The 14,387-nt window shown below is 54.9% G+C and overlaps 2 protein-coding genes across 6 annotated transcripts in view; both read right to left on the bottom strand.

The window, feature by feature from the left end:
* Positions 1-9,537, bottom strand: part of KDM4B (lysine demethylase 4B) — a 72,101-nt gene extending 62,564 nt beyond the window's left edge. For both annotated transcript variants that reach the window (XM_063403593.1, XM_063403594.1), the window contains exons 1-2: positions 9,399-9,537; positions 89-239 (exon numbers count right to left, since the gene is read on the bottom strand). In XM_063403593.1, coding sequence (XP_063259663.1) covers positions 89-229 — 141 coding nt within the window. In that variant the 5' untranslated portion in view covers positions 230-239; positions 9,399-9,537. The remainder of the gene's footprint in view (positions 1-88; positions 240-9,398) is intronic.
* Positions 9,538-11,030: 1,493 nt separating this feature from the next.
* UHRF1 (ubiquitin like with PHD and ring finger domains 1) overlaps positions 11,031-14,387 on the bottom strand; it is a 28,178-nt gene continuing 24,821 nt past the window's right edge. For all 4 annotated transcript variants that reach the window (XM_063403425.1, XM_063403427.1, XM_063403428.1 and 1 more), the window contains 4 exons: positions 13,995-14,106; positions 13,717-13,874; positions 13,360-13,458; positions 11,031-12,438 (listed from right to left, as the gene is read on the bottom strand). In XM_063403425.1, coding sequence (XP_063259495.1) covers positions 12,292-12,438; positions 13,360-13,458; positions 13,717-13,874; positions 13,995-14,106 — 516 coding nt within the window. In that variant the 3' untranslated portion in view covers positions 11,031-12,291. The remainder of the gene's footprint in view (positions 12,439-13,359; positions 13,459-13,716; positions 13,875-13,994; positions 14,107-14,387) is intronic.

Genomic DNA, 14,387 nt, shown 5'->3' with positions numbered 1-14,387 from the left:
CACCTTGCCCAGCCCAGCCCCTCCCCGTGGCCAGCCCGGCCCTCCCCGTGGCCAGCCCGGCCCTCCCCGTGGCCAGCCCGGCCCTCACCTTGGCCAGCCCGGCCCGGTGCGCTCCCTGGGACTCCATGTAGGCGATGAACCTCCCGAAGTCGCGGAACTCCTCCAGCGAGGGCCGGAAGGTCATGATCTTGCAGCCGGGGTTCTGCGGGCTCGGGTTTTCCGACCCCATAGCTCCAGTCCTGCAGAGGGGACACGCGGGGACAAAGGAGGGAAAGGGGCAGAAGAAAACAACGCTTAAAACCTTCGGGTTTTAACTCCCAGCTCCAACGAGTCCCACAGAAAGCCTGGAGAGATTTTCCATTTTCTCCCTCTCGCAAGGGGGGATTTGTAAGAACCTCCTCTAACAGAGGAGCTTCTAACCAAAAATCCACTTAGTCAGGAACTCCTGACACCAGGATCACCCGAGAGCTCAGACTGGGGCTAAATACAGACCACGGGCTAACATCTCCCCGAGCTCACCACAGAGAGGAGTCTCAGCAGGACGGGGCCACAAAAACAACCCCTCACCACCTTCAGCACTGTCGGTGTGCATTGCCACCAAAACGCTCCACCATTTTCTGTCCAGGTTCACCTTTCCCTAATTTGGGGTTTTTTTCATGTGCTAGACATTAAAAATTATAAAATTAAGGGGGTTTTAATGTAGTTTCATTACACTTTGTACTTGCAGTGTACATAAATAGAACAAAGTGTCAGGCAAGTCTTACAAGAAATACAGATGCACAATTCCAAAACGCCCAAAACAAACTCTCAAACGATTCGGGATGAAATCACAGTTTTTAAAATGGACTTTTTAAAGGCTGTGCTGGAAATCCAGAAGGGCAATCGGAGGTTCTGGTGAGGGGGACACAGCCCACACCAGGGTACACCCAGGGCACCAAGGTTTCATTCTAACTGCGAATAACTTTTCATTTCAAAGGCACAGGAACAGTTCTGAGTGAAATTTTAGAAACCAGGAAACGTTAGAGTTTTACACAGTCACTTTTATGCAAATTTGTTTCAAAACAAGGATCTGCAAGTCTTATGTCCTTCCCCAAGGAGTCTTTAGAGGAATTTTATGCAGAAAATCACAGCTTCTCACAGTCAGAAAAGCCCCTCCCAAGCCAGGAGCCAGAGATGCAGAACCCAGTCCAGAATAAAATCAAATTATGAATCCCAGTATTGCAGGAAATCCCAGAGCAAAACCACTTGAGGGAGAAAACTTCCATTTCACCCCGTTCACCCCAGGATACTTCCAATTTCCAACAGAAATTGTTGCAGTTTGGAAACAAAAGGGCCCTTTAAGCACCCCTCCATCTTCAGGGTGGCCCTGCCCAAGGAGATTCCCGACCTTGCCAAACAAGGAACAAAAATTGCCTTTTGGGAGCAGAAATTGCCTTTTGGGAGCAGAAATTGCCTTTTGGGAGCAGAAATCACAGTTTCAGGGTCAGCACTTTGGGAAGCACAGATTGCCCAGGCCCCTGGGGATGCAGGAATTCCCTGCAGGAACCCGGGGAGGAAAGGCCGGGTGAGCCCCAGGAATGGGGATCCATCTGCCAGGGCAGCTCAAAGCTCCTCACACACGGCCGAGCCCAGGGGAAAGCAGGGCAGGGGCAGGGCCAGGAACACCCCAAACTCTGGCACAGCCTTCCCGGGAATCCTGGAGCTGTTTCTGGGGCTGGGAATGCCGGGGGGCCGAGGGGAGCCCGCCAGGGTCCCGGGAGGAGCTGGCTCGGGAGAGGCGCCCGGATTCGCCCTGAGGAGGAGCCCTGCCAGCACCATCTGCTCAGAGGCTTCCCGGGATCTGCAGCTTTACCCACGACCAGGGAAAAAACAAACAGGCAAAGCCAGGCTTTATCCCATCTTTCCCTCAAGATTCTCTCACAAAATTCCAATTCTTAGTCAATAAACTGAGAGCAAAGAGTGAAAATACATGCTCCAGTGAGGAAGGGAGATCAAAAACTACCTCATGCAAAGCTTAATCAATTAATTAAAGGATAAAACTACTTCCTGCAAAGCCTTATTAATTAATTAAAAGGTTTACTGCCTCAATAGAAGCAGCACCACCTGGCACTCTGGATTCTTTAGCCCAGACACAGCAAAGCACAGGATTTTCCCATGTGCAGTCCCACCTAAAGAACATTTCAACAGGACAGGGCTGCAGCTCCTCTGGGTTTTTCAGGTGGCCTCAATTAAGCAGTGCCCTAATGAGCTCTGGAAGGTTCCCGGGCAGAATCCGGGAGCCCCGGGAGCCCCGGCAGGGGGAACAGACCCCGCTCTCCACCCAGCAGGGCTCTGCAGCCACAGCCCCCATCAGCTCCTAAGAGAACAGGGAAGGGTTTTTTCTCAGCTGGATACGTTCTGTTTCTTTGTAAGAGAAGAAGAACCTGAGATATTATGAAAGCCTTCCCATTTTCAAGCACTGTGAGGAAGCACTAGACCTTGTCTCCAGAGGGACGATCTCGCTGCACACAAAGAGCTGAGTTCTAATTTCAGTGACTTTTACCTGAGACTTCTCCCTTCCAAAACTGATGTGAACCAAGACTCTTCTGTGCCTGAACTCCTGCCCCTGTTGACTGAACCCTTTGTACAGCAGAGAGAAAGTCCAAGACGCCCAGCTGAGATCAGTGACTGCCAGGACTGGGAATCCCTGCTCCAGGAAAGGGTTTGGGGCTCCAGGCAGTTCCCAGTGCTGAGCTGGGCAGAGCCAGGGCTGGCTGTGACTGAAACCCTGCCCGGGAGTGAGAGCCAGGCGGCCCCAGGCAGCAGGGACAGCAGCTGAGGCCACCAACACCACACAGACACTGCTGCTCCTGCTAAACAAAGTTAATTCTGTTTCTCCACAGGCCGGAACACGAGTTCCTGCAGAGACCTCTGGAGAAGGCAGCAGGTCTCAGGTAAAGCTGTCCCCAGGCGATGGGGGCTGGAGCAAAGCCCCTCCTGACACAACAACACCCCCAGGATCCCCGGGGCGGTGCTGGAAGGGCTGCAAGGACACACAGAAACCCTGCAGGCCTGCAGGCTGCTGCCAGCCCCGAGCAGAGGGCACAGGGGAGGCTGCACAGGGCTGGGCACGCCCTGCTGGGGGAGCAGGAGCCCCAGGAGCTGCGGGGACAAACACAGCTCAGGAGGAGCAGCAGGAAATGTCAGCACAGCCTGCACTGAGCCCCTGCGTGCCCTCTGTGTGCCAGCGATGGAGGGTCCCTGGTGGGCTGGGACGGCTCCAGGGCAGAGTGCCCAGTGCCAGACACCTGGCACAAAATCCCACCCACAAAATGTACATTGCAGTGTGCCTGCATTAACTCCTCCTGCCTCAGTATCCTCCTCCTCACTCACTATCTGAGGCATTTCCCCAACAATAACGAGAGCCCTGCTCACGAAAAACTCCTTCAAACTTGTCCTTAACTCCTTATTTAACTTAAGTCCTGCACACAAATATTAATGGAAGCCTCATGTGTTTATCTGAAATGGCATTTTTGATGAATTGGTCTGGAACACGAGGGCAGATTCTTCTATTTCCATCTACTTCCTTTCTCACTAAGCCAACAAATTACTGATTTCCATCAATTCTCACGGATCAGGCTCTATCCAAAGTTTCTTAGCAGAACCAAAGACAAACTTCTGCAAGACATCAGGTCTGTGTATAAAACAGACTACTAAAAGCTATATATATTTTTATATCTATTAAAACTATAATGGTTATGTGGTGTAAGGAGATCTGACACAGCTTCCCTTCCGTCCTCTCTATTCTCAAGAATCTGATTTTAGCATTTACACAAACAAAGGGTAAATTTTTAAGTCTGAAGTTTGTTCACGTCCGTTTTAAACAACTGTAGAATTACAGCAAGGATTTAAACTAACACCTTTCTCCCCAAAATATTTATATATTCAATTCATTACATTTTTAACATTCAAATTGCTTTGAGTTTTGTATATCCTCCATGAAGGCTAAGTAAACATAACACAGAAAATATTTGGGAAAGAGGAACAGAGACAACATTCCCACCCAGCACAGGGATGAAGACCTACAGTGCTTGGGATTTGACAAACTGGGAGTTATTTTCTATTAAATTTTACACTCCACAAGGCTCCTCTGCAATTCCAGATCCTCCTGTACTTGAAAGCAAGCAGCATATGTAGCTCATTAAGGGAAAATAAAATTTTCCCCCAAAACACCCTCTTTGCTGTAGAAGTGCACAGTTACTCACACATTTCTCTAACAACAAAATTATTTAGTTACAGTGTTTAAAAGAAAAAAAGAAGTGGTTACATTTAAGAGCAATAAATCTGGATGACTTTAAAGCAGTTTATTATTGCCTGAAGCAAGGTAGTTAACATGTAACGGTTATTTCTGACTAAATCCAGATCAGAACCTCAAAAACTCAAAAGTTGGACTGCACAGGCAAGATAAACTCGTCCCAAACCCACACAAATCAGGTCACAGGGCACTGCTGAGGCCCAGCCTCACCAGGGCTGTTTGCTGCATGGCACGAGTTATCTCTGCTGTGCTTTATCTTCACTGGGTTTACTGCAAGGCTTCAGGAGTGTTTCAAAAACAACTTCAGAAATAAGCTTTAAAAAGGCCCTTCATGTGGACTGAGCTGTTGAATCTGAGCAAGAATTCCAAGTTTTAACGCGTGGCACCTCAGCCCCAGGCAGCAGCACTGCAAAGGTTAAAATAAAGAATTCCACAGTCTCTTATTCCTGTGGAAAGGACACCAGAAACCTGCAAAGCCCCAGGAACCTCTGTCATGAGTGCCTGGCCCAAGGGTGATTCCTGTGTCACATTAACACCTTCACAAGGACTCATTCCCGGTTTTCCTTGCCAGAATGAAAAACCCGGAGTTCTCAGCAACCTGCTCCACTTCTCTGAGCTCCTGCAGATTTCCAGAACAAAAACATCTCAGCAAGGGGGGCTGTGTGAGCTCCTGGCCGTGCTGCCCACACCAAAGGGAGCCCGGGCAGTTCTGTGCCCGGGCTGGGTGTGACACACTGACCCAGTTCCAGCTGCCAGCACAGGCAGGGCACGGCCCAGGCAGGGCGAGCAGAGGCTCTGCAGGGAGCCCCAGGGCCCCCAGAACAACCCCAGAGCTCCAGAGGCCCCCAGAACAACCCCAGAATAATCCCAGAATAACCCTGGAATAACCCCAGAGCCCCCCAGAACAACCCCAGAGCTCCAGAGCCCCCCAGAACAACCCCAGAATAACCCCAGAGCCTCCCAGAACAACCCCAGAATAACCCCAGAGCCCCCCAGAACAACCCCAGAACAACCCCAGAGCTCCAGAGCCCCCCAGAACAACCCCAGAGCTCCAGAGGCCCCCAGAGCCCCCCAGAACAACCCCAGAATAACCCCAGAATAACCCCAGGGCCCCCCCGAACAACCCCAAACCCAGAACTGCAGCCCCAGAGCCCCCAGAGCCCAGCACAGCCCCAGGGCTCACCTGCCCAGGTGCCCCCTCAGCCCCTCCTGGCACAGGGGAGAGCCCCGGGCTGCTCTCACCCATCCCACACCTTTCAGTCAAACCTGGAGCTGTGGCAGTGTAAAACCCACAATAAACCCAAAGCTTCGAGGTGAAACCAATCTGAGCTCTCCCAGCTCTGTTTTATCCAGGCTCTCTGGAGGCTCCAAACCTGACACACCCTCCCAGGCAGAGCTGTGCTGCTTGTTCTGCCAACAGAACTCACATCAAATATGGGAAACTTCATAAAAACTTCTTATCTGCACCAAAACCTCACCAAAGGCCTCTCCATTGCCCTGGGGGTGGATCCAAAATCGGGAAGGAACATCAGAAAACCTCAGAAATCACCTTAACCCCCCAGCAACTTCCAGCATTCACTTCTTGGCCCATATTCAAAAGCAGAATTTCTAACAGATTTAGAAACAAAAGGACAATCCTGTATTTTCTAAGGATCTGGGGACTGTGACTTGTTCATGAGCCTCATGAAGCAGCAAGGAAATATAAAAATAATGAAGCTTCAGGTCACTCCTGCCATGAGTGAGGCACTCACAGACCACAGAAGGGCAGAATACAAATGTGTTCTCCTGTGTAATCCAGGAAGAACGTGATTGAGGAACTGCCTCATTTATAAAGCAGAGTGATTTACCCTAGGAAAATATAAATGAAAATAAGTACCTTAATTAAGCCATGGTAGCAAATGACTCTATCCCTAAGTTGTGACAAGACAGAACACATTTGGTCCAGAACAAAGGTTAAAAAGAGAAAATCTTATTAAGCAATGATCAGTTTAGTGGAGGAACTGAAAATGGAAAAACACCTTTCTCACCCCACAGTGCTCAGACATTAACACCCCCCAGCCTGTGTGAAATGAAAGTTCTGCCAACACTCTGCAGTACTCCAGGGTTTCAGTTGCTACTACAAATGGACAAACCCCCTTGAATTCTTTACCAGATGACAAATAATTATTTCCAGCAGCGCCTTGTGCAGCCCCGGAGGATCCCGGTGGCATCCAAAGCCATTAAGCAAATCCCTCACTTGTGGTGACATATTTAGCTGTCATCCATCTTCGCTATTAGCAGATGCTCCAGTGAAGGAACGTGGAGCAGCCCAGGCACTGCAAACCCTTCCCCACAGCACACCCCGAGCACTGAATGAGTCAGGAAGGGGAAAATCACCGGTCCTGAGCCCTCAGGACCGCCCAGAGTTAACTGAGGAACACCAAGTCTGTCCTGACCGCCAAGAGCTTCCCCTCCCTGCTGCCTGGGTGGCTCAGCCTGCAGCTCACAGTGATTATTTCTGCTCTCAGGTGGATTCCCAGCTCTCAAATATGAGATTTAAATTTGCAAGGTGATTCAGAGCCTCCTGATGCTTAGTGTTTGCTGTAGTGCAGCTGGACATCCCAGGAGGAAATAAAACATAACCCTGCATAAATGTAAAATCCCCACGGAGCTCCCGTGCCCTTCCAGCAGGGCTGGCCAAACTGGTTTTCCCAACGCACATCAAATTTCTTGTGACCTTTTATATGGAAATAGCTCAGCGTTTTCAGGAGCTGTCTGTATTTTGGGTGATCTAAAACACCTGCAGAGCTGTGGAACTCTCACTGGAGCTGCTCAATCTTTCTCTGGTGCATGACAGGAGTTGAGGTGAGAGCTGTCCCCAGCGAGAGCAGCTCTGTCCCCACAGCTCAGGGGAGCAGCTGAGCACTTCCCATGGACCAACAGAATTACTGAAAGGGAAGGGTGGGATTCTCCCTCAAAGGGAATTTTGGTGTTGAATTCCCATCAAAAGCTGGTGAAACCTCTCACGTGTGAGGTTTTATTTATAAAAGCCCACCTTCATGCTAAAGCCAAACTTGAAACCTGTGTACTTTGGGTCTTTACCAAAGTGTTCTGACTTACTGACAAAACTGACTCCTTCTGTATGTTTTATATATATATAAATATATTTTATGTCCTTTTGTATATATATTACATATTTTATACATAATGTATATATATAAGACCATACATATTTTGGTCCCAGTCAGGGGAAATATCTCTTTCCAATCAGCACAAAAAGGAGAAAGAACAATCCACCACGGAGCGTTAGACAGAATTTCCCTGTCAAAAGATGCTCCAGCATCTCATCCATGAACATCAGCTCTGGAACAAGGAATCACTTTATATCCACCTACATCTCCTTTGCATGGGAGGAACTCCTGCCTCTCACGAGACAGAACAGCCGTGGATTCCCTCAGATTCCCTCAGATTCCTTCAGACTCCTTCAGGCACTGCAGGAGTTGCTCAGCCTGCCCCAGCTTCCTTCTCCTGTTACAGGGACAAGCACCAGGAGCTGTCACAGAGCAGTCACCGGCTGCTCCAACAGCTCCTTGATGTAATTGCTGAAATGTAACAGTAAATTTGCCATTCTAGGCCTAAGGTTTCCCTGACTGTGAATTTCAATGAAACAGGAAAAGGAAACTGATGAGAAAAAAGCAAAAGTTCCCAGGAAAGAGGCGATGTGGTGGGTGCAGTGCTGTCAGGTTTCAGAGCTCCTTAAAATGAGCTCTTTTTGGCTAGAGAAAACTTAGGCTTGGGAGGGTCAACCTTGATATAACATAATTTATACTGGCCCAGCACAAACGAGTTCCAGAGTGAAAAACCAATGTCCTGGGTCAGAGCAGCAGCACAGCCCTGCAGCAGCTCCATTAAAATACAGAGGGAGCACAGAGGAAACGAAACCCCAGTGGTGCCTTTCATTCTTCAATACAAAGGGGTCCAAAGCAGCCTCCCTGCAACACCCCCGGCTCCTGAACAGCCTCAAAACCAAGAGCTCCAGGAAAGCCAAGAACCACCTTGGGGTGAATCACGGAACGTCCTGAACTGGGAGGGACCCACAGGGATCATCCAGTCCAGCCCCTGGCCCTGCCCAGGCCTCCAACAATCCCACCCTGAGCATCCCCGGGGGCTCCTGGAGCTGTGGCAGCCCCGGGGCCGGGACCATTCCCTGGGCAGTGCCCCAGCACCCTCGGGGGAAGAACCTTTCCCTGAGCTCCAGCCCAACCCTGACACAGCTCCAGCCCCTCCTGGGCTCCTGTCCCAGCGCAGAGCTCAGCCCCTGCCCCTCTGCAGACCCTTGGGAAGGGTTTCCTGAAGAGCTCCCCTTCCACCACACCGCACACCGCACACCCCACACCGCACACCGCACACCCCACACCCCACACCGCATCCATCTCCTCTGTCCCCGCACACAGGAGCAGCCCGGACCCGGGGCAGCCGCCCGAGCCTGCCCGGACACAGAGCCCGCAGCGCTCCGGGCTGGGCACCCCGCTCGTGCCAGTGACACCACGCGCAGCACAAGTGACACGAGAATTGAAACAAAACAGAAGAAAAGAGCTCCGCTTGGGCCCCAGACTTTGACAGCCTCCGGAGGAGGAAAGCGGAGAAAAAACACTCCAACCCCGCGCCGCTGTCACGCTCCTGCCCCCGGATTCCCGCACGGAGCGCCCGCACCCGATCACGGAGCCGCGGCAGCCTCAGCCCCAGCCCTGGGGCCCGAGCCGAGCCCCGGGATCGCCATTTCCCCGTCCGTGCCCGGATCCCGGCGGCAGCGGGGCACCCGCGGGGCCGCCCCTCGCTCCGGCCCCAGCGGCCCGGGGGGCCCGGGCTCCCACCCACACCGAGCGCGGCGGGCCCGGGGCTGCGGGCCCGGCCCGGCCCGCGGGGAGGCCGCGCGGAGGCTGCGGGGCCGGAAGGGAGCGGCAGCGCCGGGAGCGGCGGGGACGGGGCTCGGGCCAGCAGCGGCGGCGGGCCCGGCGCCGGGGGGGGGCGCAGCGCGGGGCGCCGCGGCTCGGGGGCGGCGGGGCCCGCTCGGCCGGGCCGGTGCCGGTGCCGGTGCCGGTGCCGGGGCGCGGTCCGGCCGTACCTGCGCGCGGGGCCCTCGGCGGCGCGGGGGGCGCAGCGAAGGGGGGGCGCCCAGGCGAGCGCAGCGCCCCGCGGCCACCACCTGCGCCCGCCTCCCGGCCGCGCCCATTGGCCGTGCGCGGCACCGCCCTCGCGCTCATTGGCCGCGCCGCCGGGGACGGACGGCGGCCGTAGCCATTGGCGAGGTCGCTCGCCGAATAACAAGGATATCGAGGGCGCTGATTGGCCGGTGGCGCTGCCGGGAGGCCCGCCCACCGCCGGGCGGGGCAGCGGGCAGCGCTCCCGTCTCTCCGGCGCTTTCCGCTAATCGGACGCGGTCGGCCCCCGCCGGCGGCCCGCCCCCAGCGGCCATTGGGCGAGGCGGGCACCGGGCGGGCGCTGATTGGCGGCCCGCGGTGCCCGTCGGGCGCGGGGCGGGGCGGTGAGGACGTGAGGAGCCGCACAGAGCGGGGCGGGGGCGCTGCGGCCGCGCTGCGCCAATGGGAGAGCGGCGAGCGCGCGCGCCCCCGCGCGGCCGGGCGGGGCACGGCGGGGCCGGGGGACAGCGGGGACCGGGGGGGACAGCGGGGGGGACAGCGGGGGGGACAGCGGGGACCGGGAGGGACAGCGGGGACAGCGGGGACAGCGGGGACCGGGGGGGACAGCGGGGACCGGGAGGGGACAGCGGGCACCGCGGGGGGACAGCGGGGACCGGGGGGGGACAGCGGGGACCAGGGGGGGACAGCGGGGACCGGGGGGGGACAGCGGGGGGGACAGCGGGGGGGACAGCGGGGACCGGGGGGGACCGGGGGGGGACAGCGGGGACCGGGGGGGGACAGCGGGGACCGGGGGGGGACCGGGAGGGACAGCGGGGACAGCGGGGTGGACAGCGGGGAGCGGCGCCCATCGCTCCCCAGCACCGCAGCCCCGGGGCAGGGGCGGGGATGGGGCCGGGGAGTTTTGGGGTCCCCGTCCCTGGAGGGGCCCGGGGGTCGCGGCCCTCGGGGCCGGGGACACGGCGGGGACCGGGCACAGCCCCGGCAGCCCCGGGAGCCCCGGGGGCATTGGGGAGTTCGCTCTCGGTTCCACCGGGCAGAGTTGGGATCCTGTGCCCGCCCTGGGAATTCCCAGAATAGCAGCGGATGCTCCGTTCGGTTTTTGCTGCCGTCCCGCCCCTTCCCGGGTCTCTGCCGGGAAATTCTCGGTTCCTGTTCCCCTCTCGGGCCCGGCTGTGGGAGCTGAAACCTCCCCAGGAAATCAATCCTCCCCAGCACGGAATTCCTGTGCCACAGCCAGAGCCGCTCGCCGAGCAGCACAGGCAGTTCCCAGGAGGACTTTATAATATGGGACAGATAATTTTGGCAGATCTCACCAGAAGTGTCCAATTTGCAGAGGAATTCTACTTGTTGCTTTAAAAAGCCATTAACAGAACACTACATTGGCACCTATGGAGGAAACAAAGTTTGTTTTTCAAGTTCCAAATAACAACAAAACCAATAAACAAAGGAAGTCATTGCAGTTGTAGCAATTTAAATGCAAAAACACTTCCTCACTTTCACTCACCCCCAATTCTTCCCATCACAACACAGAGTAAAAAGTGCAAGGACCTTTTCAATGAAATTTCAAAGAATTGAAGAGCAGTCAACAATTAATTTGAGAAGATATTTATTTTGAGAACATCAACTTGCACATTATACAAAAAATTGACAAATTCACTGAAAACACCTATAAAATGTTGCGGGGTCTTTTTCCCTAACGTATTAACATAATCACTCCAAAGGGTAAGAGTTGAGGAAACCAAAAAGAGGCACATTTGTTCCAGTCTGTCTGCAGAAAAGTGTGATTTAAAACATCCCTGTCTTGCTGAGGTATCGAACTGCAAACTTTGGTACTGTCAGAGGGAGACCAAGGGAGCCTTCTCGAGGCGTGGCCAATCCAAAACAGTTCATAAAAAAGCCAGAATTGGTTATTTTTCATTTCCAGGTAGAAATGCAGTGAAACAAAGAAAAAAACTCCCCAATACACCTATGACTAGGAAACCTGATCCTCTGCAAATCCCCACTAATCACACACAGCTACAGTGATCCACGCTCCCAAAGAATCCGGCTGGCAAGTCCCAACATTTCAGTGCTTATGAAAAAAATGTGAAAAAATCACATTGACGGTGATTCAGAGCCCAGTCTTCCAGCAAAGGACAAAAGGCACTTAAGAATGGCTTTAGGATATTCCACAATGGCATTTCGGGACAGGGGACAGCGCCTGGCTGAACAAATCCTTCCCTAAGAGAAGTCCAGTGAGGTAGTACTTCATATTGCTCCAACCACTTGGCTCTAAGCAAGCAGACTTCTGGTTCTGAGATACAAAATTAGCAGGAAATGGCTTTTTGTCAAATGTATAAAACCCAGTTCTTACAAAAAAATAGCAAAAACCCACTTATGGTACAAAGCCAGAAACCATCTTGTACAAATTGAGTATCAAAATGCTGCCAAGGTGATGCACAAGTCTACCTTGATGGCCAAATCCCCAGACAGTGAAGATTGTTCTAGCAACCAAGCCATTTTTGGAATAACAAATAAAAACAAAGGGGGCACAGGGGCACTCTGAGAACGTTCCTCATCATTAGCAGCCTCACCGGAAGCACTTTCAGTCCATTAAAAACAAATAATTCTGTGCTGATGAATGGCAGGTTTGAGGGGATGAAAAAAAATACAAATGCGAAGTTCAACATAGAGAACAAAAACGAAATCCACAAACATACAAAAGGATCATCCTTGGAGTTTACAGTTTTTTTAAAAAACGAGGAAGACTTAAAACCATTTTTGCAGGGCTGGGAGGAAACACAGGCTATGTTTTTTTTTGTTTTAAATTAAGCCCGGGGTGTCTGGGGAGGGAGGGAGGGAGAAGTGCTTTGGGGCTCACCGGCCGCTGCCGTAGCCGGGGAAGAGCTGGGCCAGGACGCTCTGCAGGGCCTCGTTCACCTCCATGCTGTAGCTGCGGCCCAGCTCGTAGCGGCACGCGGGGCAGCTGAACACCGAGGCCTTGAAGGACCTGTCCAGGCAGTCCTGGGGACAGAGGCCAGCAGGGGTCAGGGACAGGGCTGGGCTCGTCGGGGATAACCCCGAGATTCCCAGGAACGGCCGAGATTCCCGGGAACGGCCCGCAGGGAACAGGAGCACTGAGAGTGCAGAGCAGGGAATTCCAGCCTGGCCTGGGCTGGAGGGGCCTGAAACCCCACCCAGTGCCCCCCCTGCCATGGCAGGGACCCCTCCCCTGCCCCAAGCTGCTCCAGCCTGGCCCTGGGCACTGCCAGGGATCCAGGGGCAGCCACAGCTGCTCTGGGAATTCCATCCCAGGGCCTCCCCACCCTCCCAAGGAACAATTCCTGCCCAAGATCCCAGGCCCCCCGCCCACCCGGGCCCCGCCCACCCGGGCCCCGCCCACCCGGGCCCCGCCCACCCGGGCCCCGCCCACCCGGGCCCCGCCCACCCGGGCCCCGCCCACCCGGGCCCCGCCCACCCGGGCCCCGCCCACCCGGGCCCCGCCCACCCGGGCCCCGCCCACCCGGGCCCCGCCCACCCGGGCCCCGCCCACCCGGGCCCCGCCCACCCGGGCCCCGCCCACCCGGGCCCCGCCCACCCGGGCCCCGCCCACCCGGGCCCCGCCCACCCCGGCCCCGCCCACCCGGGCCCCGCCCACCCGGGCCCCGCCCACCCGGGCCCCGCCCACCCGGGCCCCGCCCACCCGGGCCCCGCCCACCCGGGCCCCGCCCACCCGGGCCCCGCCCACCCGGGCCCCGCCCACCCGGGCCCCGCCCACCCGGGCCCCGCCCACCCGGGCCCCGCCCACCCGGGCCCCGCCCACCCGGGCCCCGCCCACCCGGGCCCCGCCCACCCGGGCCCCGCCCACCCGGGCCCCGCCCACCCGGGCCCCGCCCACCCGGGCCCCGCCCACCCCCGCCCCGCCCACCCCCGCCCCCGGCGCACCTTGCAGACGTTGTGCTGGCACACGGTGGTGACGGGCCGGAACACAACCTCCTGACAGCAAATGCACAGAAAGGCCTCCTCCACCTTATTCAGAAATTTCTGCAAACAGAACGTTTCAATCACCTTGGTGCTGAAAGACACGTAAATTTACCCAAACCCCCACCATTAAATGCAAGGGATTACTTTGATCATAGTGAGATCTCAACAAACCTTAATACGCAAAATCTGTCCCATTGAACCTGCTGGGGGTGTTTACACTAACATAAGATCATTTTAGGTCTAAAGCTGTTCTTTAACTCAGCCAAGGGTTTGTGTCTGGGGACAGCACAACCACAGCTGGGGAAAAGCCCAATGTACCGGTCCATCTTTGAGAGCCTCTAGGACTTCATTCCACAGCTTCTCGTTGGCTTCATCACTTTTTATTAGAGATTTCTGCTGGGATGTCAGCTTGTATGGCTCAACTTTAGTTTTCTTTGGAGTCCCTGCTGGAGAGGTGACAAGTTTTTCCTCCCCACCTGAAAGAAAACACAAAGACTTTTTTAAAAACAACCCAAAAAACCACCAGAAAAGATTAACCAAGTAAAATGCACAAAAACCTCCAAGGCTTTCTATATCCACTTGCCTACTCCACAAACCTGCTGATTTCCTTTTCCTCTTCCCTTTCCCTGGGCTATCAAACTCATCATCTTCGTTATTTTCTTTTTCCTTATCTTTGTTTGCAACAGCTTCCAAATATCCTTCAGGATACTGCAGGGAAACAAGACAAAGAGCATCCAATGCAAACACAGCAGGTCAGACTTGCAGACCAAGACAGGCCCAGAGTAACCCCTGGAGAATTGCTCCAGGGGCAGCTTTCATCTATTTTAAACAACAGATCCCTGATACAGGGAAGCACTTCACACCCTACAGAAATTCCATACAAAAAAAGAGAGAAAGTTTCGTCCTTTTAGCCTCCTGATGTACAAAAACAAACAACCCAGCAGACTGGAAGCATTTATGTCCCCCTTAGTCTCAATTTTTAGCTAAGG

This window comes from Prinia subflava, chromosome 8 (assembly GCF_021018805.1).
Source record: "Prinia subflava isolate CZ2003 ecotype Zambia chromosome 8, Cam_Psub_1.2, whole genome shotgun sequence".
NCBI classification, from domain to species: Eukaryota; Metazoa; Chordata; class Aves; order Passeriformes; family Cisticolidae; genus Prinia; species Prinia subflava.
This window is presented reverse-complemented; position numbering and strand designations above follow the sequence as displayed.